At 49.1% G+C, this 27185-nt stretch overlaps 1 protein-coding gene across 3 annotated transcripts in view; it reads left to right on the forward strand.

Moving 5' to 3' along the window:
* The first annotated feature begins 3241 nt into the window (after window positions 1-3241).
* The window catches only part of CAMK1D (calcium/calmodulin dependent protein kinase ID), a 487292-nt gene continuing 463348 nt past the window's right edge, over window positions 3242-27185 (forward strand). The window contains exon 1 of one of the 3 annotated variants that reach the window (XM_019035268.4): window positions 3242-3654. In XM_019035268.4, the coding sequence (XP_018890813.1) occupies window positions 3563-3654 (92 nt within the window). In that variant the 5' untranslated portion in view covers window positions 3242-3562. The remainder of the gene's footprint in view (window positions 3655-27185) is intronic. The other 2 variants (XM_019035266.4, XM_019035269.4) reach the window with 2 other exon arrangements.

The raw sequence follows: 27185 nt of genomic DNA on the forward strand, positions 1-27185 counted from the left end.
GGGTGGTGGAGGTTACAGTGAGCTGAGATCATGGCACTCTACCGTGGCGACAGAGCAAGAATTTGTCTTAAAAAAAAAAAAAAGAAAAGAAAGAAAAAAAAGAAGTATGCTTTTTCTTGAGGACCTCGTCCAGCTTAGAATAGCTTGATAATGCCAAATGAACATCATTACAGAAAGTCTGGAAAAGAAATAAAGCTCCCTACAGCAGTTCCACCAGTACAACAAATACCAAATAGCGGTCTTAACTTGATTTCATTTCTTTTTTTTTTTGAACAGAATATCACTCTGTTGACCAGGCTGGAGTGCAGTGGCGCTATCTCGGCTCACTGCAACCTCTGCCTCCTGGGTTCAAGTGATTCTCCTGCCTCAGCCTCCTGAGTAGCTGGGATTACAGGCGCACACCACCACGCCCGGCTAATTTTTGTAGTTTTAGCAGAGACAGGGTTTCACCATGTTGGCCGGGCTGGTCTCATACTCCTGATCTTAGGTGATCCGCCTGCCTCTGCCTCTTAAAGTGCTGGGATTTTACAGGCGTGAGCTGCCACGCCTGGCCTCAATTTCATTTCTTTATCCATTCGACACACATTTACAGATCAGTCAGTATGGGTAGGTTACCATGTCAGGTGCTGGGAAACAGTGGCGAGAAAGTTAACAGGTGCCTTGCTCTCAAGGAGCTTATAGCCTGGTAGGAAAAGTCATGGCCACAGGCCAAGTGGAAGTTCTCATTTGCTTTCCCTTCATCTTTCCTGTTCCTGTAAAATTGCCTTCTTTCTTTTTTTCTGATGATTATTTTTATAGATTTAGGGGTACAAGTGCAGTTTTGTTACATGGATATATTGCGTAGTGGTGAGGTCTGGGCTTTTAGCTTAACCATCACCAGAATAGGGTACACCGTGCCCATTAGTTAATTTCTCATCCCTTCCCCTACCCCACTCCAATGTCATTATTCCACACTCTCTGTCCACATGTACACATTATTTAGCTCCCACTTCTTCTCCTTCTTTTTTTTTTTTTGAGATGGAGTCTTGCTCTGTCACCAGGCTGGAGTGCAATGGTGCAATCTTCGCTCACTGCAACCTCCTAGGTTACAGCGATTCTCCTGCCTCAGCCTCCTGAGTAGCTGGGATTACAGGCATGTGCCACCGGGCCTGGCTAGTTTTTATTTTTAATAGAGTTTCACCATGTTGGCCCGGCTGGTCTTGAACTCCTGACCTCAGGTGATCCACTGGCCTAGGCCTCCCAAAGTGCTGGGATTACAGGCGTGAGCCACCACGCCTAGCCTTAGCTCTCACTTCTAAGTGAGAACATGTGGTATTTGACTTTCTGTTTCTGAGTTATTTCACCTAAGATAATGGCCTTCAGTTCCAACTGCGTTGCTGCAAAAGACATGATTTCATTCTTTTTTATGGCCGGGTAGTAGGGAATCAGCACTTCTTTAGCTGTGGGGATAAAAGCTGAGAATAAGAATTGTTTTCATGAGCTCTGGCGGCTGTTCCTGAGGCCAGGCAGCAAGGGCAACATAGGAGAGAACCAAATAGGAAAAGAGGAGAAGGAAACACAGTGGGAGGAAGGGAAGGAGAAAGAAAGGACAAGAAGATGCTGATTGTAGGCATGAGAAAGCGACAGTTGGGATCTTAGTTGACTTATGCCCTGGTTCCCACTGTTTGTATTATCTAACCTTTGGCACAAGTAAAATACATGATAGTTTTTCAAATGTTTCTTATTGAAGGGGATGCTGTTTGCCTCGAACTTTGGTGCCTCAAGTATAAGAGAGATTCCTTAGTAATTCTTCTCACCCATCCCTCTTGGAAATTGGGTTTGTGGATTTATTCTATATCTAACCAGCAAGTAAATCCTCTCTTTGCTCTTCTCAGTTTGGAAAACCTTAAGCTAACCGTCTCTGAAAGATGGAAACTAGCATGGAGGTCCCAGGAATGGGGATGCCAGGGTGTCGTCTGACCTCTTTAGGGTCAGAGTAGGGGCTGAGGGAGAGCAGCTGGGCTGCCTCCACTTCAGCCAGAGTCAGAACTAGGCACAAGGTGCTGGATGAAGTTTCCTATTCAGGGAGCAGATTTTTTTTTTTTTCCTTTTACAGTGAAATTGGAACAGTCCTGGGAAAATGGGACAGGTGTCCCCAGTCAAGAGACAGAGCTGTTTACCCAACTACGAGGAGAGGCCCCGAGGGAGGGGAAGTGTTGATACCAAGAAATCTAAAATTTTCCGATCAAGAGGTCGCCCCTGCAGGTTGGGGACCAGGGAACTGGAGCACGTGGGCTGCCCTCTGACAGGTGGACACCAGGAGTGGGGCGGGCAGGCCAAAGTACAGCTGGGAGAAGGGAGTCCGGAGGGAATTCTCTGGGTTAGTTTTGGCAGTCCATAGGAAAGCAGGTGCCTGCCCCGCAACCCGGACATCCTACTAAGCCAGCCGCGGGTGGGCCCCTCCTTCGAGGGGACTGCGGGGCAGACGATCACTTCTTTCCACTGAGTCTCTGGGAGGAGACGGGGAGATGCCAGAAGGGGCCAAGCGTGAGCCAGGGCAACCAGGCCGGCCAGGCCCGCCGGCCGCTCCAGCCCAGCACCAGGGCGCCCGCGCGGCTGCCAAACACCCCCGGGAGTTTTGCTCGCAAAGGGACCACGAGGCAGCTGCTGGCGCGTCCTGCGCGTGCCCGCCCAGAGGCTCCCCGGCTTGCTCCTCGCGGGTCTGTCCCGAAACTGACGTGAAACCGATTTGGTGCAATGCGAATGAGCTCCCGCCCGCCTCCGCCTCCATCCCAGCCGCCGCCGCCGCCCGTCGCCATAACAACCGGCCCCCCCCCACCCCCACCCCACGCCTTGCCCCTCGGGTCCCCCGGGCCACCGGCCACAGCGCGGGAAGGCGCCCCGCCCTCGGCGCCCCGCATCCGGCCGCCGCGCACCCCCGCCCGCCCGGCGCTTCCGAGCCACGCAGAGGCGCCCCCTCCCGCCGGAGACGGGAAAGCCCCGGCGCCCCCAGACTGGGCTCCGTTTCCAGCTCCCGGAGGGGCTGGGGCTCTCCCGCGTGCGCCCCGCACCTGCCGGGGGCCCGCACCCGCCCTCGCCGGGGCTCCAGGGGGCACGACGGCCGTGGCCCGGCGCTCTTGGGAGGGGAGCGGGACATCCCCGAAGGCGGCGCGCTGGAGGCGGGGAGCGGCCGGGGCGCACGGGGAGGGCGGGGAGCCCGCGGGAGGGGGAGGAGGGGGAGGAGGGGGAGGAGGCGCGAGGTGGGGGGGAGCGCGGCGGGCGGCAGGGAGGGAGCGGGAGGGAGGCAAGAAAGTAGCAGAAAGTGAGGCTGGCAGGCGGCGGCAAAGGAGCCGGCGCGCGGCGGCGGCAGGAAGTCTGTGCCCGAGAACAGCAGAAATAAGAGCCAGGGAGGGACCGCGGCCGCGGCGGCGGCGGCGAGAGCGAAAGAGGAAACTGCAGAGGAGGAAGCTGCGCCGCAGCCCGAGCCGCCCGGCATCCCCGCCGCCTCTGCGCCCGCGCCGCGCCCCCGGCGCCCCCTCCCCAGCGCGCCCCCGGCCGCTCCTCCGCGCCGCGCTCGTCGGCCATGGCCCGGGAGAACGGCGAGAGCAGCTCCTCCTGGAAAAAGCAAGCTGAAGACATCAAGAAGATCTTCGAGTTCAAGGAGACCCTCGGAACGTAAGTGGGGACCGGGGAGGCGAGGGTGGAGGTGGCCGCGGCAGGGGCTGCACGGGCAGCTCCAGCTGCCGCCGCCGCCACTACCGCGGCAGAAACCCAGCCTGTCACCGCGTCCTCATTGTCCCGTTCTGGGCGCTGCGGAGCCCCCCCGAGCGCGCCCGACGCGTGGGCCTGCGACCCCCGGGTGGGCTCCGTTCCCGGGAGGGGGAGGGGGCAGCGCCGGGCTGTCAGGGAGCAGCCCACGCGGGCGCGCGACTTCCCACTTCTCCTGCCACCGCCGCCCTCTCCGCTGCCTTCTCCCCACGCGTGACTGTGGGCTGAGCATGGTGGGCATGGCTGTTTACCGGCTGTGTGCGTTTACTCGCCGTGTGCATGGGCGCACCGCGTTGGCGAGACGTGGTCACGAGAAGATCAGCCTCCAGTCGTTCCCATTTCTGTCCTTACATCATGTATTTCTATGGAATTGGCATCTGCACGTACGAGGTGTAGGCAAGACTTTGGGTGGCCACGCGGGGATGGAAGGGAAGGGCTTCGCAGTGCTCAGGGTCACACGTGGGCAGAGCCTCACCGGAGGGTCTGTGCATTTCACGCGGGCTCGGCCGCACGCGCCGGGGAGCGCGTCTCCAAGGGAGGGTCTGTGCGCGTCGCTGCGCGGGCGGTGCTCTCCGGGCTGCATCGAGTCCCATGCTGATGGCTGCGTCTCAAGAAAGCAGAAATAATCCGAAGTCGATGGCAGGAACGCTCCAAGCATGTGCTGCTCAGCTCAGCTGCTGTTCCCTTTCTGCCCAGGAGTTGGGTCTTGTTTGTTTTGTTTTGGAGCGGCTCAGAATAGGTGGGGAGGCTGATAGTGAAAGAGAATCAGGACCTGCCGAATGAGTCTGAAGTTCAAGTTATTTCCTTCCCTCACACAATCAGTATTTGCTCTGCATCAGTATCTGTCAGTGTGGATTCACGCACAGGTGTGCAGTCAGAAATGTCTATTTTGCAGGGGTTCATGGAGGTGTTGATTAGGCTGGGAAGAGAAAGGGGAGCTATTTCATGGGATACATCGGTGCGTTGTTGGGTGCCCTTTCTTTCGTTCCTCCTTTTTTTCCGTGTGCTTGTTTTTGTGCTTGGTTTCTTTGTTCCAGCACCACATTACCCAGCTTGTCTTCACCTCCAGGCTCGGGGTCTGCTGCTGTTCAGTCATTTCCCCTCACCCCCACGCAGATCTGCAGGGGGTCCCCCGGTGAGAAGTTGTGAGGGTGGCTTTCTCAGTCCTGCTTCTGATTCCCGGGAAGGCGCACGCTGAGGACTAGAGTGGGGTCTCCCTGCTGTGGTTGTTGCCTTTCAGGGAGGGCACCTATTTGCTGTCTTTGTTGGAATGAAAACAGAAAAAGATGTAGCTTTTTAATAAATAGGGGTTTGGGGTTGCCTCTCAGTGCAGCCAGGTAAGGGGTTAGTTTGGGTCAAAACTTTTGAAAATTGCCCCTGAGGTTTATTCGGGTTTGGGGTTGTGATTCTGAGATGCTCAAGTTACTGAGAGACAAGAAAGCATGGCCTTTGCTTGTCATCCAGGACCCGCGCTGTGGCCGCCGATGAGGGGATGGGAGAGCATGGGGAGCCACCCTGTGTGAATGCTTTCCTGTGCATGGCTTGTTCCCACCCGAGCCCCCCACACTGGCTTCCTGCCTGTAGCCTCCAGGTGACTGATGCCCTGTCCCCTAACTGACTCCTGCAGCTGCACCTCTGCAGTGGCAGGGCTGCTGAGGCTCCAAGCTGTGGCTCCTGCTGGAGCATGGTGTTTGGAGATGACTGCGGGTGGTTTCCACCTTGGGGAAAAATGGGGATTTGCCCTCTGGTGCCAGAGCGCATCTCTGGCAGAACAGCCTCTTGGACTCCAGCCATGTTCCCTGTGAGCTTTGGGAATGGGTCTCTCTTAGGGTCCTAAAGCATTGCCTTCTGCCTGGGATGGAGTTCTTTGCAAAGGAGCTTCCCACTGTAGCACTGGCATTGGACCTAGAAGAATGATAGAAACAGTGTGATGATCAAGATGTTTTTACTCCACATAATAATCATGGTAATCATAGGTGGTATTCTGAAACGTATACCCAGGATCAGGTATTATTCTACATGCCTTATGTGTATTAACTCATTTAAATCTCAGAGTAACCTTATGAGGTAGGTATTTACCATTACACCCAATTTGCAGATGAGAAAACTAAGGCAGCAGAGATAATTATGTGAGCTACCAAACCTTAGCTAACTATTAAGTGGTGGAGCTGGTATTCACAGATAGGCAGAGCAACTTTTGATTATCCATACAGGGTTGACACACTTTGTAGATCCTGTAATGGCCAATGCTTAGTCAATAATTTGACTTAACTTTAGTATTTGGAACGCAAACTTTAATATTAATGTAAAGAAAACATAATGGGCTGGGCGTGGTGGCTCACACCTGTAATCCCAACACTTTGGGAGGCTGAGGTGAGCTGATCACATAAGTCAGGAGTTCGAGACCAGCCTGGCCAACATGGTAAAACCCTGTCGCTACTAACAATAAGAAAATTAGCCGGGTGTGTTGGTGTGTGCCTATAATTCCAGCTACTCGGGAGGCTGAGGCAGGAGAATCGCTTGAACCGGGGAGGCAGAGATTTCAGTGAGTTGAGATTGCGCCACTGCCCTCCAGCCTGGGCTACAGAGTGAGACTCGGTCTCAAAAAAATAAAATAAAATAAATGAGAAAACATAATGATGGCAATAATGATAGCATAATGTTATCTAAACTTGGAAAACTTGGAAGCATTTCAGAGCTTTTGGGTTGTCGTCCTTTTGCCTCTGTGGACTTTCTTTTTTTTTTTTTTCTTTTGAGATGGAGTCTTGCTCTGTCGCCCAGGCTGGAGTGCGGTGGCGCAATCTCGGCTCGCTGCAAGCTCTGCCTCCTGGGTTCACGCCATTCTCCTGTCTCAGCCTCCCGAGTAACTGGGACTACAGACGCCCGCCGCCATGCCTGGCTAATTTTTTTGTATTTTTAGTAGAGACGGGGTTTCACCGTGTTAGCCAGGATGGTCTCGATCTCCTGACCTCATGATCCGCCTGCCTCGGCCTCCCAAAGTGCTGGGATTACAGGCGTGAGCTACCGTGCCCAGCCACCTCTGTGTACTTTCTAGAAGTGGTCCCCAGTTCAAGATGCCTGCTCCACCCTGGGCCATGACCGGTGACTCTGGCCCGAGTCTTAATGTGGAGTTGACTTCTGGTCCCTTCAGTGGGGATTTTGAGTCTGGGCCCTTCTCTTGTTTTGAATGAAATCTAACACAAATGAAAGGCATCAACAATTAACCACTGGCATTCATTTCCAAAGTATGCCGCAGTTCCAGTCACTTTGTTTGCCCTACTTTCTCCCTACATCTTTAAGATACGAAGGCAGGAAAGCCTTGTAAGAAGCAGGACTGTCAGCTCACAATGTTCACATGTATTTAAAATAAAGCATTGCAAAGGCTGGAGGAGCACTCACTTTGCCAGACTTTGTAATCTGATATCCACTGCCTTATCCAGGTATCTCACCTCATGGAGCCCAGCATTTACTGTTGGAAGCTAAGGGGTCGAGGCGGTTAGGCTGTATGGTTAGAGGGACCTTGCTGGAGAGTGGGGGCCGAATGGGAGTGAAGGTTGGCCCAGGAGGGTGGAAAATGAGATTGAGGAAGCAAAGAGCAGCATAAGAGAAAGGACTGGGCTTTGTGGTCTGGCCTGGGTTGTCTGATGCACCTCTGAGTCAGGTCTCAGGGAGAAACCTTTCAACCTGTGCGCTTCAGTGCAGCGTCCTACAAAAGGGAATCCCAGAACATAACCATATCTCTGAATAAGGTGGTGAGACTTAATTATTGTCTATTAATCAACATGTTTTCAGACCCTTGGCACACTATGAGAACAAATAAATGTTATGTAATGGCAAATTAGGAGGGGTACACATTTCTGTTGGTGTATTTGCCAAGGCTGTTCAGGCCGTCCCTATCGTAGCTATCTTTCAGTGACTACTGAAGCAAAAAATAAAAAAACCCCTAAAATACTATTCGGAGAAGTATATGGATGGGAGGAAAGCTTCGGTGTGGTGTCTAGGAAGCACCCCCGACTCATAGAAGTCACTTCTGCAATTTCCAGGCTGTGAAATGTGTGTGAATGGAAAGGCCTGGGTACTTGGCACGTGGCAGAATGAGTCTCCCAACAAACCTCATTTCCCCTGGAGTACAGAACATGGCATGCCCTAGAAAATGGATCTTCATCTCCGCGGGATATGAATGCATGTTTTTCGTGTAGACTGAGCATTTGAAGTTGAAGTTGTTCCTGTCTGTAGATGGCTGGACAAGGCATCGTGGAGGATTTGAGACTGGGTTTTAGGTCTGGTTCAGCCATGAGGGGTTTTCTGGCCTGTGGACTGCTTGGACATTGACCTACATTACCTTCTCCCTGTCTCAGTTTCTTCATCTATAAAATCAAGGCAGGTTGGGGTGGGGAACAGGGAACATGAGATAATTTTCTTTTCTTTTCTTTTTTTTTTTTTGAGACAGAGTCTTGCTCTGTCACTAGGCTGGAGTGCAGTGGCGGGATCTCAGCTCACCGCAACCTCTGCCTCCCAGGTTCAAGCAATTCCCCTGCCTCAGCCTCCCAAGTAGCACCACCATACCCGGCTAATTTTTTGTATTTTTTAGTAGAGACGGGATTTCACCATTTTGGCCAAGACGGTCTCGATCTCCTGACCTCGTGATCCGCCTGCCTCGGCCTCCCAAAGTGCTGGGATTACAGACGTGAGCCACCACGCCCGGCCAATGAGAAAATTTTCAAGTACCCTTGCAACCCTAAGATTCTGTGACTCCCTGTGTAAGGAGGGCACTTGCTTTTGTTCCCGAGGGGCTTTCCTTGTGTGGCTAGGTGCAGCTCATTTCTGTTTGGAGGAAAATTTTTTTTTTTTTTTTTTTTGAGGCAGAGCCTTGCTCTGTCACCCAGGCTGGAGTGCAGTGGTGCGGTCATAGCTCACTGCAGCCTCACACTCCTGGGCTCAAGTGATTCTCCTTCCTGAACCTCCAGAGTAGCTAGGACTACAGGTGTGTACCACCATGCCTGGCTAACTTGTTTATTTTTTGTAGAGACAGAGTTTTGCTGTGTTGCCCAGGCTGGTCTCAAACTCCTGGCATCAAGTGATCCTCCTACTTTGGCCTCCCAAAGTGCTGGGATGACAGGCACGGGCCACTGCACTTGGCTCTGGAGGGACATTTTTGTGACTGTACTAGTAGCACAATAAGAGCTCGGGACCAGCACCCTGATCTCACTTCGTGTGCAATAGCAGTGTGTCTCCTTTTTCATTAAATGAGTGCCTGCTGGGTGCTGCTTTAGGAAGACTATAAATAGAAACTTCCGTGGGTCAAGCACCGTCTTTTCCCACTCATCTCATACTATGCTACTTATTCTGAAATTGCTCAATAAATACACCTATTAAGGACACAGATGATTGGTTTGTCTGAAAGTCCAGATGGAAAACAGTCTTAACTTTTCTTTTTTGGTGTTTGTGTGTTTGTGTGTGCGTGTGTGTGTGTGCGCGCGCGTGTGTATGTGTGTGTGGTGGGGGAGAGAATGCACAGACACTCGAGGTGGTTTGTATATTTGGATGGTGAATTTCATAGTTGTTTTTCTGGGGTTACTTAGAATTTGAGAGTCTGTGAGAAGCATTAGGAAGAACATTACTGAGAAAAAAGGAGGGGTGGGAAGCCCCTAGACTTCTCCCCGAGGGTATCCCTGCTGCAGTCTTCTTTAGATGTTTGGATTCCCCAGTCCTCTTGTTTTGAGGCGTGATATAAATTCAGCCTCTCATACATTTAAAAATATCGGTTGAACACCTGCTATATTCTAGGCACCGAGGAGACGGCAGTAAGCAGACGAGAATGCCTGCTCTCCTGGAGCCACAGAAAATACAAGGGGCAAAGAAGGGAAAGGAACAGCACGTTAGAAGCTGCAGGTTAGGCAGGAACCAAGAGCCAAAGGGGATGTGTGGGGTGGGGTGATGGCAGCTTGAGGTGACGCTTGAATGCAGACCTGGAAAGAGCCATGGGGCTGTCCGAACGTAGACTCTTCCGGTCAAAGGCGGCCACAAGGGCAAGTGCCTGATGTGGGAGCCTGCCTGGGATTTTGCAGTGAGCCGAGATTGCACCACTGCACTCCAGCCTGGGCGACAGAGTGAGACTCCGTCCCAAAAAGAAAAAAAAAAAAATTCTGCCCGCCCCCACCTCCCAAAGTGCTGGGATTACAGGCGTGATCCACCTCGCCTGGCCGAATTCCGGATGTGTTTTAAAGGTGGAGCTGGTAGGAATTGCTGGTGGACTGGATGTGGGGTGTGAGATTCCCCAAGGACCTGGGCTTGGACGAACAGTTCATTTGGTGGTTTTGTTCAGTTTCCCCAGGAATTCTTGGAGCACCTGCTCTGTCTACACATTATGGGTGCCCGTGTGCTGGGAGGCTCTGGAAACAGGGGCAAGCTCACAGCCTTGGGCTTCTGGGCTCCCCTGGGGAGGGATTTCTGAATTTGAAGGTGAAATTCTCAGTGGGACTTTGAGGTACCTCCTCTTTTGAGGTCAGGAGTTCGAGACCAGCCTGGCCAATGTGGTGAAACCTCGTTTCTACTAAAAATACAGAAAATTAGCTGGGTGTGGTGCTGTGAACCTGTAGTCCCAGCTACTCCGGAGGCCGAGGCAGGAGAATCGCTTGAATGCCAGAGGTGGAGATTGCAGTGAGCTGAGATTGTGCCACTGCACTCCAGCCTGGGTGACACAGTGAGACTCCGTTTCAAAAAAAAAAAAAAAAAAAAAAAGGTAAAGATAACAAACTTCAGTGTCCTTATTGGTTAGTACAATGAGATTTGGGAAATGGGAGTTTGGGTAGAGCTTGTTCCCAGAGAAGCTAATGATGACTGTGTCTCAAGTACAAATTTCTGGTTCGAACTTGGCCACTGAATGGACAGTAATTAGGTTTGCTGGTGCCAGGTGGACATTTGTGTGCTCTCAGGGGAGGATTTCAAGGGTTAACTTGTTGAGTTTTCCTTTGGCTGGGTCTCTGTAAATCTCTTTAATCTTTCCTTTCCCCAAATAAATCTCCTTAAATCCCCTTCAATCTCTCTCCTCCTGCTTCTCCTCCTCTCTCCTCTGGGAGGGCTTAGGCATGGGTCCAGCGGAGATTTGTCACATTACTGGTCAACTTGCCCACTGGAGATATGTTTCCTTTTTTTACTTTTTAAGTTTTTATTTTATTTTCTGAGACAGAGTCTTGCTCTGTCGCCCAGGCTGGAGTGCAGTGGTCCAGTCTCAGCTCACTGCAACGTCTGCCACCCGAGTTCAAGCGATTCTCCTGCCTCAGCCTCCTGAGTAGCTGGGATTACAGGTGTTTGCTTTTTTTTTTTGAGACGGAGTCTCACTCTGTCACCCAGCCTGGAGTGCAGTGGCGTGATCTTGGCTCACTGCAACCTCCGCCTCCCGGGTTCAAGTGATTCTCCTGCCTCAGACTCCCAAGTAGCTGGGACTACAGGCGCGTACTACCACGTCTGGCTAATTTTTGTATTTTTGGTAGAGATTATGTTTCAACGCGTTGCCCAGGCTGGTCTAGAACTTCTGACGCCAAGTGATCTGCCCACCTCAGCCTCACAAAGTGGTGGGATTACAGGCATGAGCCACTGCGCTCAGCAATTATGTTTCTTTAATTAATGAAGGAACTGGTTATAGGCAGCCACCATGAAGCTGGTGCCCGAGTCAGCGGACCCAAGTTATTTTCCTGATGCAAGATGGTCAATTCCGTGCTTATTTAGTTCAGGAGGACACGTGGACTCCGGGAAAGATTCCAGCCTGATCTCGGTTCACATTGGCTATGCCCCTTTGACTTTCTGTGGTGAGGGAGATTTCTTTTTCTTCGGGGTAGTTTTTTATTAGATCTCACTTGATTTTCTTTTCTTTTTTTTGGTTTATTATGCAGTGTATTGATTATTCAGGCTCCAGTTAGATCAAAGGTCACCTCCAAATACATGCCGTAGGTCAAGTTCATTCCGCCACAGACCAAGTTCATTTTATATCTTCAGCTATCTGTTCTCTGTGTCTTGTGCTGTTTTTCCAAATCTTTCAGCAGGACTTAGAAATGGAGAGATTCCAGCCTGGAGTGCTGGCTCACAACTGTAATCCCAGCACTTTGGGAGAATGAGGCAGAAGGATCACTTGAGGCTGGGAGGTTGAGGCTGCAGTGAGCTATGATGGTGCCACTACACCCCAGCCTGGGTGACAGAGAGAGACCGTGTCCCCATAGAGAAAGAAAAGAAAAAAGAAATGAGGGACCAGTACAGTGGCTCATGCCTGTAATCATAGCACTTTGGGAGGCTGAGGTGAGTGGATCACCTGAGGTCAGGAGTTCAAGACCTGGCCAACATGGTAAAACCCCGTCTCTACTAAAAACACCAAAATTAGCCGGCATGATGTTGCATGCCTGTAATCCCAGCTACTCGGGAGGCTGAGGCGTGAGAAACGCTTGAGCCCGGGAGGCGAAGGTTGCAGTGGGCCGAGATTGTGCCACTGCACTCCAGCTTGGGCAACAGAGTGAGACTCTGTCTCAAAAAATAAAAGAAAAAAGAAATGAGAGATTCTGTCTCCTGGTGAACACTGAACCTTGAGAGCAAGCCTTTGATAGGGTATATTTGCTGAGGCCGGGTGAGGGAGGCAATGTAACATAACAGAAAGATCGTTCTGGTGCAGGCATTCATAGCTGAATGCCTCTGGATAGATTCCTTAATCTCTGAGTTTAAGAGGGAGATAGGAGTTGCTGCCTTGTGGGATTGTTGTAAGGATTCAGTGACATATGTGAGGTACCTGGCACATAACTGGGATTGAATATACAGTAACTGTCATCAAGCTGTAGTTACCTCTAGCAGCTGAGGTTGGCTTCCCTTGGACAATTGGGGCCGGTTCCAGTGGGGAAGAACACGTCAGTATCTGTTGGAAATTGATTTTTTGGAAGCTCTTGTTGCAAATAGGCAGGATGGTGCATATTTAACCTCCCCCAAAATTTATGGTTTCAGCAATCATAAACAATTCTTCAGTCAGCCAGAGAAGAACAATCCACAGTGGTTCTTCCCGGTACAGTGAGTAGCTAAGAACATAGGCTCGGAGGTTACACGGATATGGGTGGAACTCCTGGGTCCATACAGCTTCCTAGCTGTATGGCTTTGGGCCAATTATTTTACCATTCTGAGCCTCATGTCCTCATCTGTAAAACAGGATGACACTTGGACCTAATGTGAGGCTTGTGGTGAAGATGAAATGAGGGTGCACGCAAACCACTGAGAGCCGTGTGCGGCACGTGGGTGTGTGCGCAGTCAATGCCCGCTCTCTATCATTTATCCCTGCCCCTCAGAGGCCATTTCCACAGATTTGGAAGGCCCGCTGAGCCATTCAACATTTGCTCCCAACAGGGGTGATTAGTTCATGTAATGCTAGCATTAAGCAAAAGACTGTGCCTGAAACGTCCTCTGGCCCAGCTCCGGTGCTGGAGTGACCTAGTTAGCTGTGTGTCCCAGGCTCAGCCCTCCCCCTGGGTAGCTTCTCGGTTTTTTTTTTTTCTCTGCACCTCTCCCTGCACCCTTAGCTGGTTTTAAAAAAATCTGTCCCTCTCTCCATCAGCCTGGGCAAGAGTGGCTTCTCACTGCACGGAGGTCTGCAGGCAGCCCGTGGCTTTTCTTTGATTCAGCATGCTTTTCTTTTTGGAAAATTGCTTGTCTTTCTGCTTTGTTTCTTATTGAAACTCATGTTTTGATTTGATGACTCAAGGAACTTACTTACAGTGTCTAACCATCATGGAGTTTTGTAGTTTAAAACCTATAGGTACTGAATTTATTTTAATGCTAGAGTATTTAAAAATGGCAGCATGCATATGTATCTACCCCATAAGCATATGTAACCATTTATTTAAAATACCTTTTTGGGGGATTTTTGCGTGGGAGTTGGGAGAAGATCTCAAAAACTTTAAATGTCCCAGGTCACAGGATGTTAGCGTTAACACTTGGGGAGCTAATTTCCAAATCAGCCATGATTTCTCCTCTTGACCTGTCCATTTTAGTCCCTGTGGAAGCCAGACAATGTCCGGGATCTTGATTTTCTGGTGCCTCTATCACAGGCTGAGCAGAGGAAGAAAAAGCTCCTCCAGCTGAAAGTAGTCAGTATTTCTAGTTGTTGAGAGGACCTTTCTCTCTCTTTCATGACCACAACACAGATCACTGAAATTGGTTTTACAATAAATTGGATTTGGTGCTGTGAATGGAATCCTAAAGGTATCGTATTAAATAAAACCTCAGACAGTTTCTGATGTTCAAATGACAGTCTTGCCTGCCTCCCCACACAACCCTGTCCCTTCGTACAAGGCCCAAAGTGTTATGAAGAAGAAAAACCCTACACCTTTGTAGCTTTGAAAAATTTGTGGACAGAGAGAAGAGAAGCTGTACCAAGCCAGGAGGTATCGGAGTGACCAGCAGGCCAGCGTCCCCTGCCCCCAAATATCCTCCCATTTATGGGCTAATACTTCCTTAACCTTGAAAGAAGACTGCTTCAAATTTGCCTTAAAACTTGAGAAGATATAAATACCTCTTTTATATCTGGCAGGTTGAGAGGCTGCCAGTCATTTACTATGTAAGTGATTTTAAGGAAAGAACTTTTTCTCAATACTTGATTAGCATTTGAATGGCAGGCAGAAGGAAGAAGAAGTAATTTCGTCCCGGGAGGCTCAAATAGGTCGCAAACTGGGGAGTTGAGGGCTGAGTGAGGCAAGGTGGTAATGAGGCATTGAGGCTTTGGGGAAAAGAACCTGTAAACCAACCTACATCAACTATTGCCAAATTGGGCCCTAAACTGTCCTGGGCTCTGGAAAGGGAGGCTGCTGTGTCGCTGCCTCTCCATCTTTCTTTCTTTCTCCAGGGCCAGGCCGGGACTGCAGATACCGTCACAGCTCTGCCATGGACGCCAGGGCTTCTTTAGGTTGGAATAGTGTCCATGTCACCAGGAAAAATTCCACTTCTGTAAGAAAATATGCCTCAAAACAACAACAACAGCAACAACAAGCTTTCAATGATCGCTTGGAACAGACTTTGCATATAAGTTGGGGACATCCTGTATGTGGCAATAACGTACAAGAATTATGCTCTTTGGATTTTTTGGGTGTGTGTTAGCATGGTCAGTAAAAATGGAGTTTGGGGCCCTAGTCGTGATGGACAAACAATGTTGGCTTTCTGTGGTGCTTTCAGCTTCTTGACAAATGGATATAATAACAAGACTTCCTATTTGACTGTTTTTTTTTTTTTTTTTGAGATGGAGTCTTGCTCTGTCACCCAGGCAGGAGTGCAGTGGTGTGATCTTGGCTCACTGCAATCTCCGCCTCCCAGGTTCAAGCTACTCTCGTGCCTCAGCCTCCCGAGTATATGAGATTACAGGCATGCACCACCACACCCAGCTAATTTTTGTACTTTTAGTAGAGACGGGGTTTTACCATGTTGGCCAGGATGGTCTCGATTTCCTGACCTTATGATCTGCCTGCCTTGGCCTCCCAGAGTGCTGGGATTACAGGCATGAGCCACTGCGCCTGGCCCTTTTTTTTTTTTTTTTAATCGAGATGGAGTCTCGCTCTGTCGCCCAGGCTGGAGTGCAGTGGCGTAATCTCTGCTCATGGAAACCTCTGCCTCCTGGGTTCAAGTGATTCTCCTGCCTCAGCCTCCCGAGTAGCTGGGATTACAGGCGCCCACCACCATGCCTGGCTAATTTTTGTATTTTTAGTAGAGACGAGGTTTCACCATGTTGGCCAGGCTGGTCTCGATCTCCTGACCTCAAATGACCCACCCGTCTTGGCCTCCCAAAGTGCTCGGATTACAGGCGTGAGCCACCGCTCCTGGCCTATTTGACTGTTTTTTAAAAATTATAGTTAAACGCCTCCTCCAGCCATTGAATATAGCTGGCTGATATTACCTAAGTGTGGGGTTCCGTCTCCTGGCTTTGGAGCCTCCCCCACCCCCCTCCCGGTCTGTGTACAGGGAAGCTTCTTCTTTCTTTCTTCCCCCTTCTTTCTTGCCTATTAAACTCTCTGCTCCTTAAAACAAAAGACAAAAAACAAAAAAGTGTGCTTAAAAAATACATAGTATAAAACTTGCCATCGTAACCATTTTGAAGTGTGCAGTTCTGTGGTGTTAAGTACATTACAGCATTGTCCAACCATCGCCACCATCCATCTCCACAACTCTTTCATCTTCCCACATTGAACCTCCACTCCACCTATGAAACACTAACTCCCTCCTCCCTCCTCCCTGACCTTCTGATACACACCGTTCCACCATCTGTCTCAATGAATTTGGCTACTTTAGGTACCACATAGAAGTAGAATCATGTGATACAGTCATTCTTTGGTATCTGCTGGGGGCTGGTTCCAGAATCAACCTGCCGTGGATAACAAAATTTTAGGATGCTCTAGTGTCTGATATAAAATGGTGTAGTATTTGCATATAAATTTTGCACATCCTCCCATGTACTTTTTGTTTTTTGTTTCTTTTTTGTTTGAGATGGAGTCTCGCCCCGTCGCCCAGGCTGGAGTGCAGTGGCGCGATCTCAGCTCACTGCAAGCTCCGCCTCCCGGGTTCACGCCATTCTCCTGCCTCAGCCTCCCGAGTAGCTGGGACTACGGGCGCCCGCCATCATGCCTGGCTAATTTTTATTTTTTATTGTTTTTATTTTTAGTAGAGACGAGGTTTCACCCTGTTAGTCAGGATAGTCTCGATCTCCTGACTTCGTGATCTGCCCGCCTCGGCCTCCCAAAGTGCTGGGACTACAGGCGCCTGCCACCACGCCGGGCTGATTTTTTGTATTTTTAGTAGAGACGGGGTTTCACTGTCTTAGCCAGGATGGTCTCAATCTCCTGACCTTGTGATCCGCCCGCCTTGGCCTCCCAAATTGCTGGGATTACAGGCGTGAGCCACCCCGCCGGGCCTTTTTTTTTTTTTTTTTTTGAGATAGGGTCTCACTTTGTCATGGAGGCTAGAGTGCAGTGGTGCGATCTTGGCTCACTGCAGGCTCTTCCTCCCGGGTACAAGCAATTCTCCTGTCTCAGCCTCCCAAGTAGCTGTGACTACTGGTGCATGCCAGCACACCCAGCTAATTTTTGTATTTTTAGTGAAGTCAGGGTTTCACCATATTGGTCAGGCTGGTCTGGAACTCTTGATCTCACGTGATCTGCCCGCCTCGGCCTCCCAAAGTGCTGGGATTACAGGCCTGAACCCCGCACCCGGCCTGTTTTTTTTTGTTTTGTTTTGTTTTTGAGATGGAGTCTTGCTCTGTTGCCCTGGCTGGAGTGCAGTGGTACAGTCTCGGCTCACTGCTACCTCCTCCTCCCAGGTTCTAGCAATTCTCCTGCCTCAACCTTCCAAGTAGCTGGGATTACAGGTGCCCACCACCATGCCTAGCTAATTTTTGTATTTTTAGTACAGATGGGGTTTCACCACGTTGGCCAGGCTGGTCTCAAACTCCTGACCTCTGGTGATCTGCCCTCCTCGGCCTCCTCTCTCATGTACTTTAACTCATCTCTAGATTACTTGTAATACCCAATACAATGTAAATGTTATGTAAATAGTTGTTACACTGTATTATTTAGAGGATACTGACAAAAAAAGGCTGTATATATTCAGTTCAGACACAGTTTTTGTTTCGTAAGGTTTTTTTTTTTTTTAAAACGGAGTTTCACTTTGTCAGCCAGGCTGGAGTGCAGTGGCACAATCTCCGCTCACTGCAGCCTCCACCTCCTAGGTTCAAGTGATTCCCCTGCCTCAGCCTCTCCAGTAGCTGGGATCACAGGTGTGTGCCACCACACCTGGCTAATTTTTGTTTATTCATTCGTGTGTTAATGGACACAGGTTGCTTCCACCTCTTGGCTGTTGTGCATTGTACTGCTGTGAACATGGGTGTACAATGTCTGAGCCCGTGCCTCCAGTTCTTCTGGGTGTATAGCCAGAAGTGGAATTGCTGGAGCAGATGGTCATTCTGTGTTTTATTTTTTGAGGAACCGCCATACTGTTTTCCACAGCTGCTTGGCGTTTTACGGTTTGCGGTGTGGTTTTTGCATCCATGATTCCTTCTGACTCTTAGTGAGTGAGCAGCAATTACTGACCTCATTTAACAGACAAGGACATGGAGGGTCAGAGAAGTTAAATGACTCAGGTGAATAGGTTGCTAAGAGGCATGTGGAAAGTTAGGAGTCTCTTGACTCCAATGCCCGTTCTCTTTTTTTTTTTTTTTGAGATGGAGTCTCCCTCTGTTGCCCAGGCTGGAGTGCAGTGGCGTGATCTCGGCTCACTGCAACCTCCACCTTCTGGGTTCAAGCAATTCTCCTGCCTCGGCTCCCTGAGTAGCTGGGATTAGAGGCGCGCACCACCACACCTGGCTAATTTTTTGTATTTTTAGTAGAGATGGGGTTTCATCATGTTAGCCAGGCTGGTCTTGAACTTCTGACCTCAGGTGATCCGCCCACCTCGGCCTCCCAAAGTACTAGGATTACAGGCCTGAGCCACCATGCCTGGCCATCATTCTCTTTTTATCAGGCTGCTAACAAGCTAGTTAGTGGAGCTGATGGGATAGAGAAGTACTGACAGATATTTAAAAAAAGCAAAACCTCACCCTCTGTGCATGCATGTGTTATGGTATGGGAAGAGAAGGAGGCCACTGGAGTCAGTTGTGTGCTGATAAACTGGCCTTGGTGGGACGGCAGTTCTGATTTGTAGCTCTTGCTGATTTCTGTGGTGTGAATACTCCCACCTGGTCTGATTTCAAGCTCCCCATGGTTTAACAACCTACTTGCAAAATTCCTGACTTAGACTTTTAGGAGTCGCTGGAAGGTGGCTGTGGCATACCACTGAAGGAAGCGGAGGTCAGGAGGTCTGGGTTTGAGTCCCAGCTCTGCCAGTGAAGAATTATGGAATCTTGGTTTTATCCTCTCTGATTCTTTTTTTTTTTTTGAGGTGGAGTCTCACTGTCACCCAGGCTGGAGTTCAGTGGTGCGATCTTGACTCTCTGGAAGCTCTGCCTCCCAGGTTCAAGCGATTCTCCTGCCTCAGCCTCCTGAGTAGCTGGGATTATAGGTATACACCACCACGCCAGGCTAATTTTGTATGTTCAGTAGAGACAGGGTTTCACCATGTTGGCCGGGCTGGTCTTGAATTCCTGACCTCAAATGATCCACCCACCTTAGCCTCCCAAAGTTCTGGGATTACAGGTGTGAGCCACCAAGCCGGCCTATCCTCTCTGAGTCCTGATGACCTTGTTTGTCAAATGGGGATAATGACACCTGCTTACGTTATGGACTTTTTATAGGTCCCAAATGAGATAAGAATGTGTGATGCTTGGTATATATTATAGTAAAGACCTCACATTAATACATACAGGAGCAATTATGATGTTGCAAAGATTATAGCTTTTTTCGTTTTTGTTCTTGTTTTGATACAGTGTCTCGCTCTGTTGCCGAGGCTGGAGTGTAGTGGCGCAATCTCGGCTCACTGCAAGCTCTGCCTCCCAGGTTCACGCCATTCTCCTGCCTCAGCCTCCCGAGTAGCTGGGACTACAGGCGCCCGCCCCTATGCCCGGCTAATTTTTTGTATTTTTGGTAGAGACGGGGTTTCACCATGTTAGCCAGGATGGTCTCGATCTGCTGACCTCGTGATCTGCCCGCCTCGGCCTCCCAAAGTGCTGGGATTACAGGCGTGAGCCACCACACCCGGCCTAAAGATTATAGCTTGAAAAATGTTTCCTTCTCTGCTGGCTGGGGTGGCTCACGCCTGTAATCCCAGCATTTTGGGAGGCTAAGGTGGACCAATCAGTTGAAGTCAGGAGTTCGAGACCAGTCTGGCCAACATGGTGAAACCCTGCCTCTACTAAAAAATACAAAAAAATTAGCTGGGCGTGGTGGCACATGCCTGTAATCCCAGCTACTCAGAAGGCTGCGGTGGGAGAATCCCTGGAACCTGGGAGCCGGAGGCTGCAGTGAGCAGAGATCGCACCACTGCACTCCAGTCTGGGTGACAGAATGAGACTCCGTCTCAAAAAAACACGTTTCCTTCTCCTCAGTGTCAGTGTCACATTCACCTCTTGAAACATAGCTGTTATCTTTTGGGCAGGCTTCCTGTAGAAGTTGGGTCATACGTTGATCTTGAATCTGAAAGTTACCAACAGAAACCCCAAAGTTTCATAGTCTGTTTTCTCTGGCTCTATTTCAGTGTTGTTGTATTGTTTTCATTTTCGGTTTTTAAGTGATGGTACCCTAAGAAAAACTTAAAATTAGAACAGCAACATGCCATCCTTGTAGAGAATTTGAAAAATATGGAAGAATATAAAGAGGACAGTAAGAATCAGTTGTTGGGCCGGGCTCGGTGGCTCACACCTGTAATCCTAGCACTTTGGCAGGCCAAGGTGGGTGAATCACTTGAGGACAGGAGTTTGAGACGAGCCTGTCCAACATAGTGAAACCCCATGTCTACTAAAAATAAAAAAAAAAATTAGCCAGGCCTGGTAGCGCATGCCTGTAATCCTGGCTACTCGGGAGGCTGAGGCAGGAGAATCGCTTGAACCCAAGAGGTGGGGGTTGCAGTGAGCTGAGATTGCGTGACTGCACTCCAGCCTGGGTGACACAGCGAGACTATGTCTTAAAAAAAAAAAAAAAGAGTCAATCATTGGCTGGATGGATCCTGGGCAGTCAGTCATTCTGCGGGGTGGGTGGCAGATCTAGGGAGAGACCCCGGAGATTAGTGGTGGAGCTGGACCTGTGGAGGTGGGGCTGTGGATCTATACTCACTGGAGGTATTTCAGTATTTTACCAGGTGGTGTGCCTGAGTCACTGTGGATATAGGGGCGGCTTTATCCCCTATAAGATAGAGTCTTCGTGAGCACAGTGGGTGTCAGACTTGAAGTTTGTCAGTAATTCGTGTAGCTTGGCAGTGATGGTGGTGATGGCCTTGCTTGGCTTATTCTCATGATCCCCATCTCTATCCTCATGACCACTTCTAAACACATCCCCAGAATCAGCAGCGGGACAGATCCTGTCGCCAAGATGAGACCCGACGCCACAGACTTCCAGAGAGCTAATTATACTTGTGAGGAAAAGGGGATAAAAAATATTCATATCCAAGTGTGGCTGACTCTCCCTGCTTAGAGTAAGACACAGGAAGCCAGCTTCTCAGTTGCTTCATGACATAAAATAAACACTGTTACACGCACAGTCCTGCTTTCTGCTAAGCTGCAGATGCCCTAAACCTTGAAGCCAACCCCTCTTCAGAACACAGTCTTTGGAAATTCTTGAGGTTAGATCAGTGGTCCTCAACCTTTTTGGCACCAGGGATCAGTTTCGTGGAAGCCAATTTTTCCATGGACCAGGGGTGGGGGGATGGTTTCGGGATGATTCAAGCATATTACATTTATTGTGCACTTTATTCCTATTATTATTACCTATTATTATATTTATTCCTATTATTTATTTATTCCTATTATTATATTAACATATAATGAAATAATTCTACAACTCACCATGATGTAGAATCAGTGCGAGGCCCTGTGCTTGTTTTCCTGCAACCCACCTGGGGGTGATGGGAGACAGTGAGAGCTTGTCAGACATTAGATTCTCATAAGGAGCACACAACCTAGATCCCTGGTGCGCACAGTTCACAACAGGGCTTGTGTTCTGATGAGACTCTAATGCCACCACTGACTGAACGGGAGGTGGAGCTCAGGCAGTACTGCAAGTGATGGGGGTGTCTGTAAATACTGATGAAGCTTTGCTTGGTTGCCGGCTGCTCACCTCCTGTTTTGTTGCCCAGTTCCTAACAGGCCATGGACTGGTACTGGTCCCATGGCCTGGGGGCTGTGGACCCCTGGCTTAGAAGGTGAAGTCTTTGGCCAGGCGCAGTGGCTCACACCTGTAATCCCAGCACTTTGGGAGGCCGAGGCGAGCGGATCAGGAGGTCAGGAGATCGAGACCATCCTGGCTAACACGGTGAAACCCCATCTCTACTAAAAATACAAAAAATTAGCCAGGCGTGGTGGTGGGCGCCTGTAATCCCAGCTACTCGGGAGGTTGAGGCAGGAGAATCGCTTGAACCCAGGAGGCAGAGGTTGCAGTGAGCTGAGATCACACCACTGCACTCTAGCCTGGACGACAGAGCAAGACTGTTTCAAAAAAAAAAAAAAAAAAAAGAAGGTGAGCTCTTTGCAACTTAGATGATGATGAGCTAGGCTAGCTCTCTCATTTTACAGGCTATGAAACAGGTGCATTGAGATGACGTGACCTGCCCGGGTCCCACAGTTAATCTCCATCACCCCCAGGCCTTGGGCTTTGGTGAAGTCATCTTCCCGTTGTGTTACCTATAAGGATGTGAACTGTGACCATTAGGAAGCGTCATGACAGGGCACCAGCATAGTGGTGGTTACCAGAGATGACACAGTCAGTGCTGGAGGTTGGGCGGCCTCGGCCATTATGTCTCCATTGCTTTGTCACTCACTTTGTGGGTGTAAAAGGGGCTCTTGAGGATGTGTCTGGCTCCGGGGAGTTGGGAGCTGTGGGCAGTTGGTGCCCCTGCCCCTCTGCTTGCCTTCCCCCTGCCTGCTGGGGATCCAGGCCACGTCTTCCTAAGTAGGTGACAGGGAACCAATTCAGGGAGCGGAGAGCAGAGAAAAGGCACCTCTGATCCCCACAGGGTCTCGCTGCAAAGACCTGACTTAAGATTATTCTGTGCGTTGGCCGCGTAGAGGCTTTCCCAGGCCCCAGCAGAGCAGGCCTCACACACAGGCAGCACCTCGCTCAGATGGGCACCTTTGTGTTTAATAAATGTTTGTGTCCGGGAATGGTGGCTCACACTTACAATCCCAGCTACCTGGGAAGCCAAGGCAGGACGATCACTTGAGGTCAGGAGTTCGAGACCAGCCTGGCCAACATGGTGAAACCCTGTCTCTACTGAAAATACAAAAATTAGCTAGGCATAGTCACAGATGCGTGTAATCCCAGCTACTCGGAGGCTGAGGCGGGGTAATTGCTTGAGCCCAGGAGGTAGAGGTTGCAGTGAGCGAGATTGCACCACTGCCCTCCAGCCTGGGCTACACAACAAGACTCCGTCTAAAAAATAGAAATAAAAATAAAAATAAAAAAAAAATAAGTAAAATAAAATAAAATAAAATAAAATGTTTGTTGTCTGGGCACAGTAGCTCATGCCTGTACTCCCAGCTACTTGGGAGGCTGAAGCAGGAGGTTCACTTGAGGTCAGGAGTTCCAGGCTCCTGGGAGATGGCACAGTTCCAGGCTATAGTGAGCCATGATGGCACTGCTATACTCTAGCCTGGGTCAAACAGCAAGACCCTATTAAAAAAAAAAAAGTTTGTTGGGTAAATGAATGGATAAGTGGAAGGAAAGGAGCATAGGCTTTGATTAGATTCATGAAGTTCAAATCCTAACTGTGTCATTCAGGACCTATGAGGCCTTGGGTGAGTTACATCATCTTTCTGAGTTTCTCTTCTCTCACATTTAAGTGGGGGTAACAGTACCTACCTTTCCAGCTTGTTGTGAGGTTTTGTTGCAATAACAAGAATAATAGTAAGGACTGTAGGCCGGGCACAGTGGTTCACACCTGTAATCCTAGCACTTTGGGAGGCCCAAATCATTCCACTGCACTCCAGCCTGGGTGGCAGAGTAAGACCCTGTCTCAAAAAAAAAAAAAAAAAAAAAAAAAAAAGAAGGAGTATAACACGTGCTGCGATTACAGGTGCTAAATGAAAGGACGTTGACTTTATTTAGTTATTTATTTATTTATTTTGAGATGGAGTCTTGCTCTGTCTCCCAGGCTGGAGTGCAGTGGCGCGATTTCAGCTCACTGCAACCTCTGCCTCCTGAGTTCAAGCGATTCTCCTGCCTCAGGCTCCCGAGTAGCTGGGACTACAGGCATGCACCACCAAGCCTGGCTAATTTTTTGTATTTTGTAGAGATGGGTTTTCACTGTGTTGACCAGAATGATCTCAATCTCCTGACCTCGTGCTCTGCCCACCTCTGTCTCCCAAAGTGCTGGGATTACAGGTGTGAGCCACCGCACCCAGCCAGGATTTTGGACAATTGAGAGACAGATTCCAGCTTTTGTTATTGCAACAAAACCTCACAACAAGCTGGAAAGGTAGGTACTGTTACCCCCGCTTAAATATGAGAGACGAGAAACTCAGAAAGATGATGTAACTCGCCCAAGGGTCATAGGTCCTGAATGACACAGTTAGGATTTGAACTTTAAAACAACAACAACAAAACCATCAGATAGGATGGATTGAGTCTACTCCATGCCAGACACTAAGAAAGTGTTGGTAAACAAAACGTGGTTCTTGTCCTGAGGGAACTTTTTGGGGAGACAGTAAAACATGTAATTACAGTTCAGTGTGACTGTGTATCGGTAGGAAGGTGCACATAGGAAGCTGAAAAGAGGGTCATCTCATCGGGATGGGGGCTCAGGGACAGTGAGCTGGGCTGTTGCCTAAGAAAGTTCCAGAAGTCAGAAATTACATAGCATTGCTCAGTGAGTATATAATGAGTTGCTATGTGTCAAAGAGGACGCCGGCTTCTGTAAGATAAAGGAACATATAGTTTTAGTAATACATTTAAATAGCATTATGTTGGCCAGGCGTGGCGGCTCACGCCTGTATTCCCAGCACTTTGAGAGGCCCAGGTGGGTGCGCCGCTTGGGGTCAGGAGGTCAAGACCAGCCTGGCCAATGTGGTGAAACCCCGTCTCTACAAATACAAAAATTAGCTGAGCGTGGTGGCTCGTGCCTATAATCCCAGCTACTCGGGAGGCTGAGGCAGGGGAATTGCTTGAACCTGGGAGGCGAAGGTTGCAGTGAGCTGAGATCACGTCACTGCACTCCAGTCTGAGTAACAGAGTGAGACTCTGTCTCAAAAAAAAAAAGCATTACGTCATTAATATATTAAATATTAAATTATTTTATTATTTAATAATAATAGCAAATATTTACTGAGCATTTACCAGGTGTTACATACTGTGGCAAGTACAATATAGTGAGCTGCCACCTGTAACATCGTCAGTAATACATGGACTGCATATACGACAGTGGTGCCCTGGGGCAATGATAAGGGAGCGGAAGCATTCCTGTTGCCTCGTTGTCGCTGTCATGATGTCGTGGTGCCATGGATTACTCACATGTTTGTGCTGAAGCTGGGGTCAACAAACCTGTTACACTGCCAGTCGCACAGAAGTCCAGCACATACAATTATGTGCAGCACCTAATACTTGATAGTGATAATAAACAACGATGTTACTGGTTTATGTATTTGCTATGCTCTGCTTTTTATTGTTATTTTAGAGTATACTACTTCTACTTATTACAAAAAAAAAAGTCAACGGTAGAACAGCCTCAGGCAGGTCCTCCAGGAGGTATCCAGAAAGCGTTGTTATCATAGGAGATGATGACAGCTCCATGCGTGATACTGTGCGTGAAGACCTTCCAGTGGGACAAGATGTGGAGGTGGAAGACAGTGATATTGATGATCCCGATCCGGTGTTGAACTACGCTAATGTGTGTGTTTGTGTTCTTTGTTTTCTTTTTTTGAGGCGGAGTCTCTAACCCAGGTTAGACTGCGGTGGCGTGATCTTGGCTCACTGCAACCTTCACCTCCCCAGGTTCAAGCGATTCTCCTGCCTCAGCCTCCTGAGTAGCTGGGACTACAGGCACATGCCACCACGCCCGGCTAATTTTTGTACTTTAGTAGAGATGGGGTTTCACCATGCTGGCCAGGCTGGTCTCGAACTCCTGACCTCAGGTGATCCACCCACCTCGGCCCCCCAAAGTGCTGGGATTACAGGCGTGAGCCACTGCACCTGGCCTTGTGTTTTAATTTTTAACAAAATTAAAAAGTTAAAAGAATAGGAAAAAGCTTATAGAATAAGGAAATAAAGAAAATTTCTTTTTTTGCAGCTATACAATGTGTGTGTTTTAAGCTGTTATTACAAGAGTCAAAAAATTAAAAAGTTAAGTTACAGTAAGCTAATATTAATTATCATTGATGAAAGAAAAATTAAAACAATAACTTTAGTATAGCCTAAGTGTACAATATGTATAAAGTCTACAGTTGTGTAGAGTAATGCTCTAGGCCTTCTCATTCACTCACTCACTCACTCACCCAGGGTGACTTCTAGACCCGGAAGCTCCATTCATGACTAGTGCCCTATACAGGTTCACCATTTAAAAAATCTTTTTTGAGGCCGGGCGCGGTGGCTCACGCCTGTAATCCCAGCACTTTGGGAGGCCAAGGTGGGTAGATCACGAGGTCAGGAGATCGAAACCATCCTGGCTAACACGGTGAAACTCCGTCTCTACTAAAAATACAAAAAATTAGCCAGGCGTGGTGGCAGGTGCTTGTAGTCCCAGCTACTCAGGAGGCTGAGGCAGGAGAATGGCGTGAACCCGGGAGGCAGAGGTTGCAGTGAGCCGAGATCGCGCCACTGCACTCCGGCGTGGGTGACAGAGCGAGACTGTCTCGAAAACAAAAAAAACAAAAAAAAACTTTTTTGGCTAGGCACGGTGGCTCACGCCTGTAATCCCAGCACTTTGGGAGGCCGAGGTGGGTGGATCATGGGGTCAGGAGTTCAAGAACAGCCTGGCCAAGATGGTGAAACCCTGTCTCTACTAAAAATACAAAAATTAGCTGGGCGTGTGGTGGTCAAGTGATTCTCCTGCCTCAGTCTCCTGAGTAGCTGGGATTACATGCATGCACCACCAGGCCCGGCTAATTGTTGTATTTTTAGTAGAGATGGGGTTTCACCATGTTAGCCAGACTGGTCTCGAACTCCTGACCTCAGGTGATCTGCCAGCCTTGGCCTCCCAAAGTGTTGGGATTACAGGTGTGAGCCGTGGTGCCCCGGCTTAAAAAATCTTTTACATTGTATTTTCACTGCACCTTTTCCGTATCTTGATATATTTAGATGTACAACTACTTACTGTCGTGTTACAGTTGCCTGTTGTATCCAGTGCCATCACATGCTGTACAGGTTGGCAGTCTAGGAGCAGTAGCTGTATCATCTAGCCTAGGTGTGTAGTAGGCCATACCTAGGTTTGTGTAAATGCACACTGTGATGTTTGCACAATGACAAATCTCCTAAAAGATGCATTTCTCAGAACATACCCGAGACCGTTAAGTGATGCATGGCTGTATTTCACGTGAATTTTCATACTAAACCTGCACAGCCATTCAATAAAATAGATACTCTTGTCACCACCATTTTAGAGATGAGGAAACTGAGGCCCAGAGTGGTTAAGTAACTTGGCCAAGGTCACATAGACCTATCTGTCTTGAAGAATTGGGATTTGAACCTCAGTAAAGGTATCTGTCTGGGGCCAAAGCCAGTGCTCCCAGCCATTGGTTTTCCTTGTCCTGGTTAGTCAGTTTTGCCCCTTGAACTCTTAACAGAGAAAATGTGACAGGG

This window comes from Gorilla gorilla, chromosome 8 (genome assembly GCF_029281585.2).
Source record: "Gorilla gorilla gorilla isolate KB3781 chromosome 8, NHGRI_mGorGor1-v2.1_pri, whole genome shotgun sequence".
NCBI classification, from domain to species: Eukaryota; Metazoa; Chordata; class Mammalia; order Primates; family Hominidae; genus Gorilla; species Gorilla gorilla.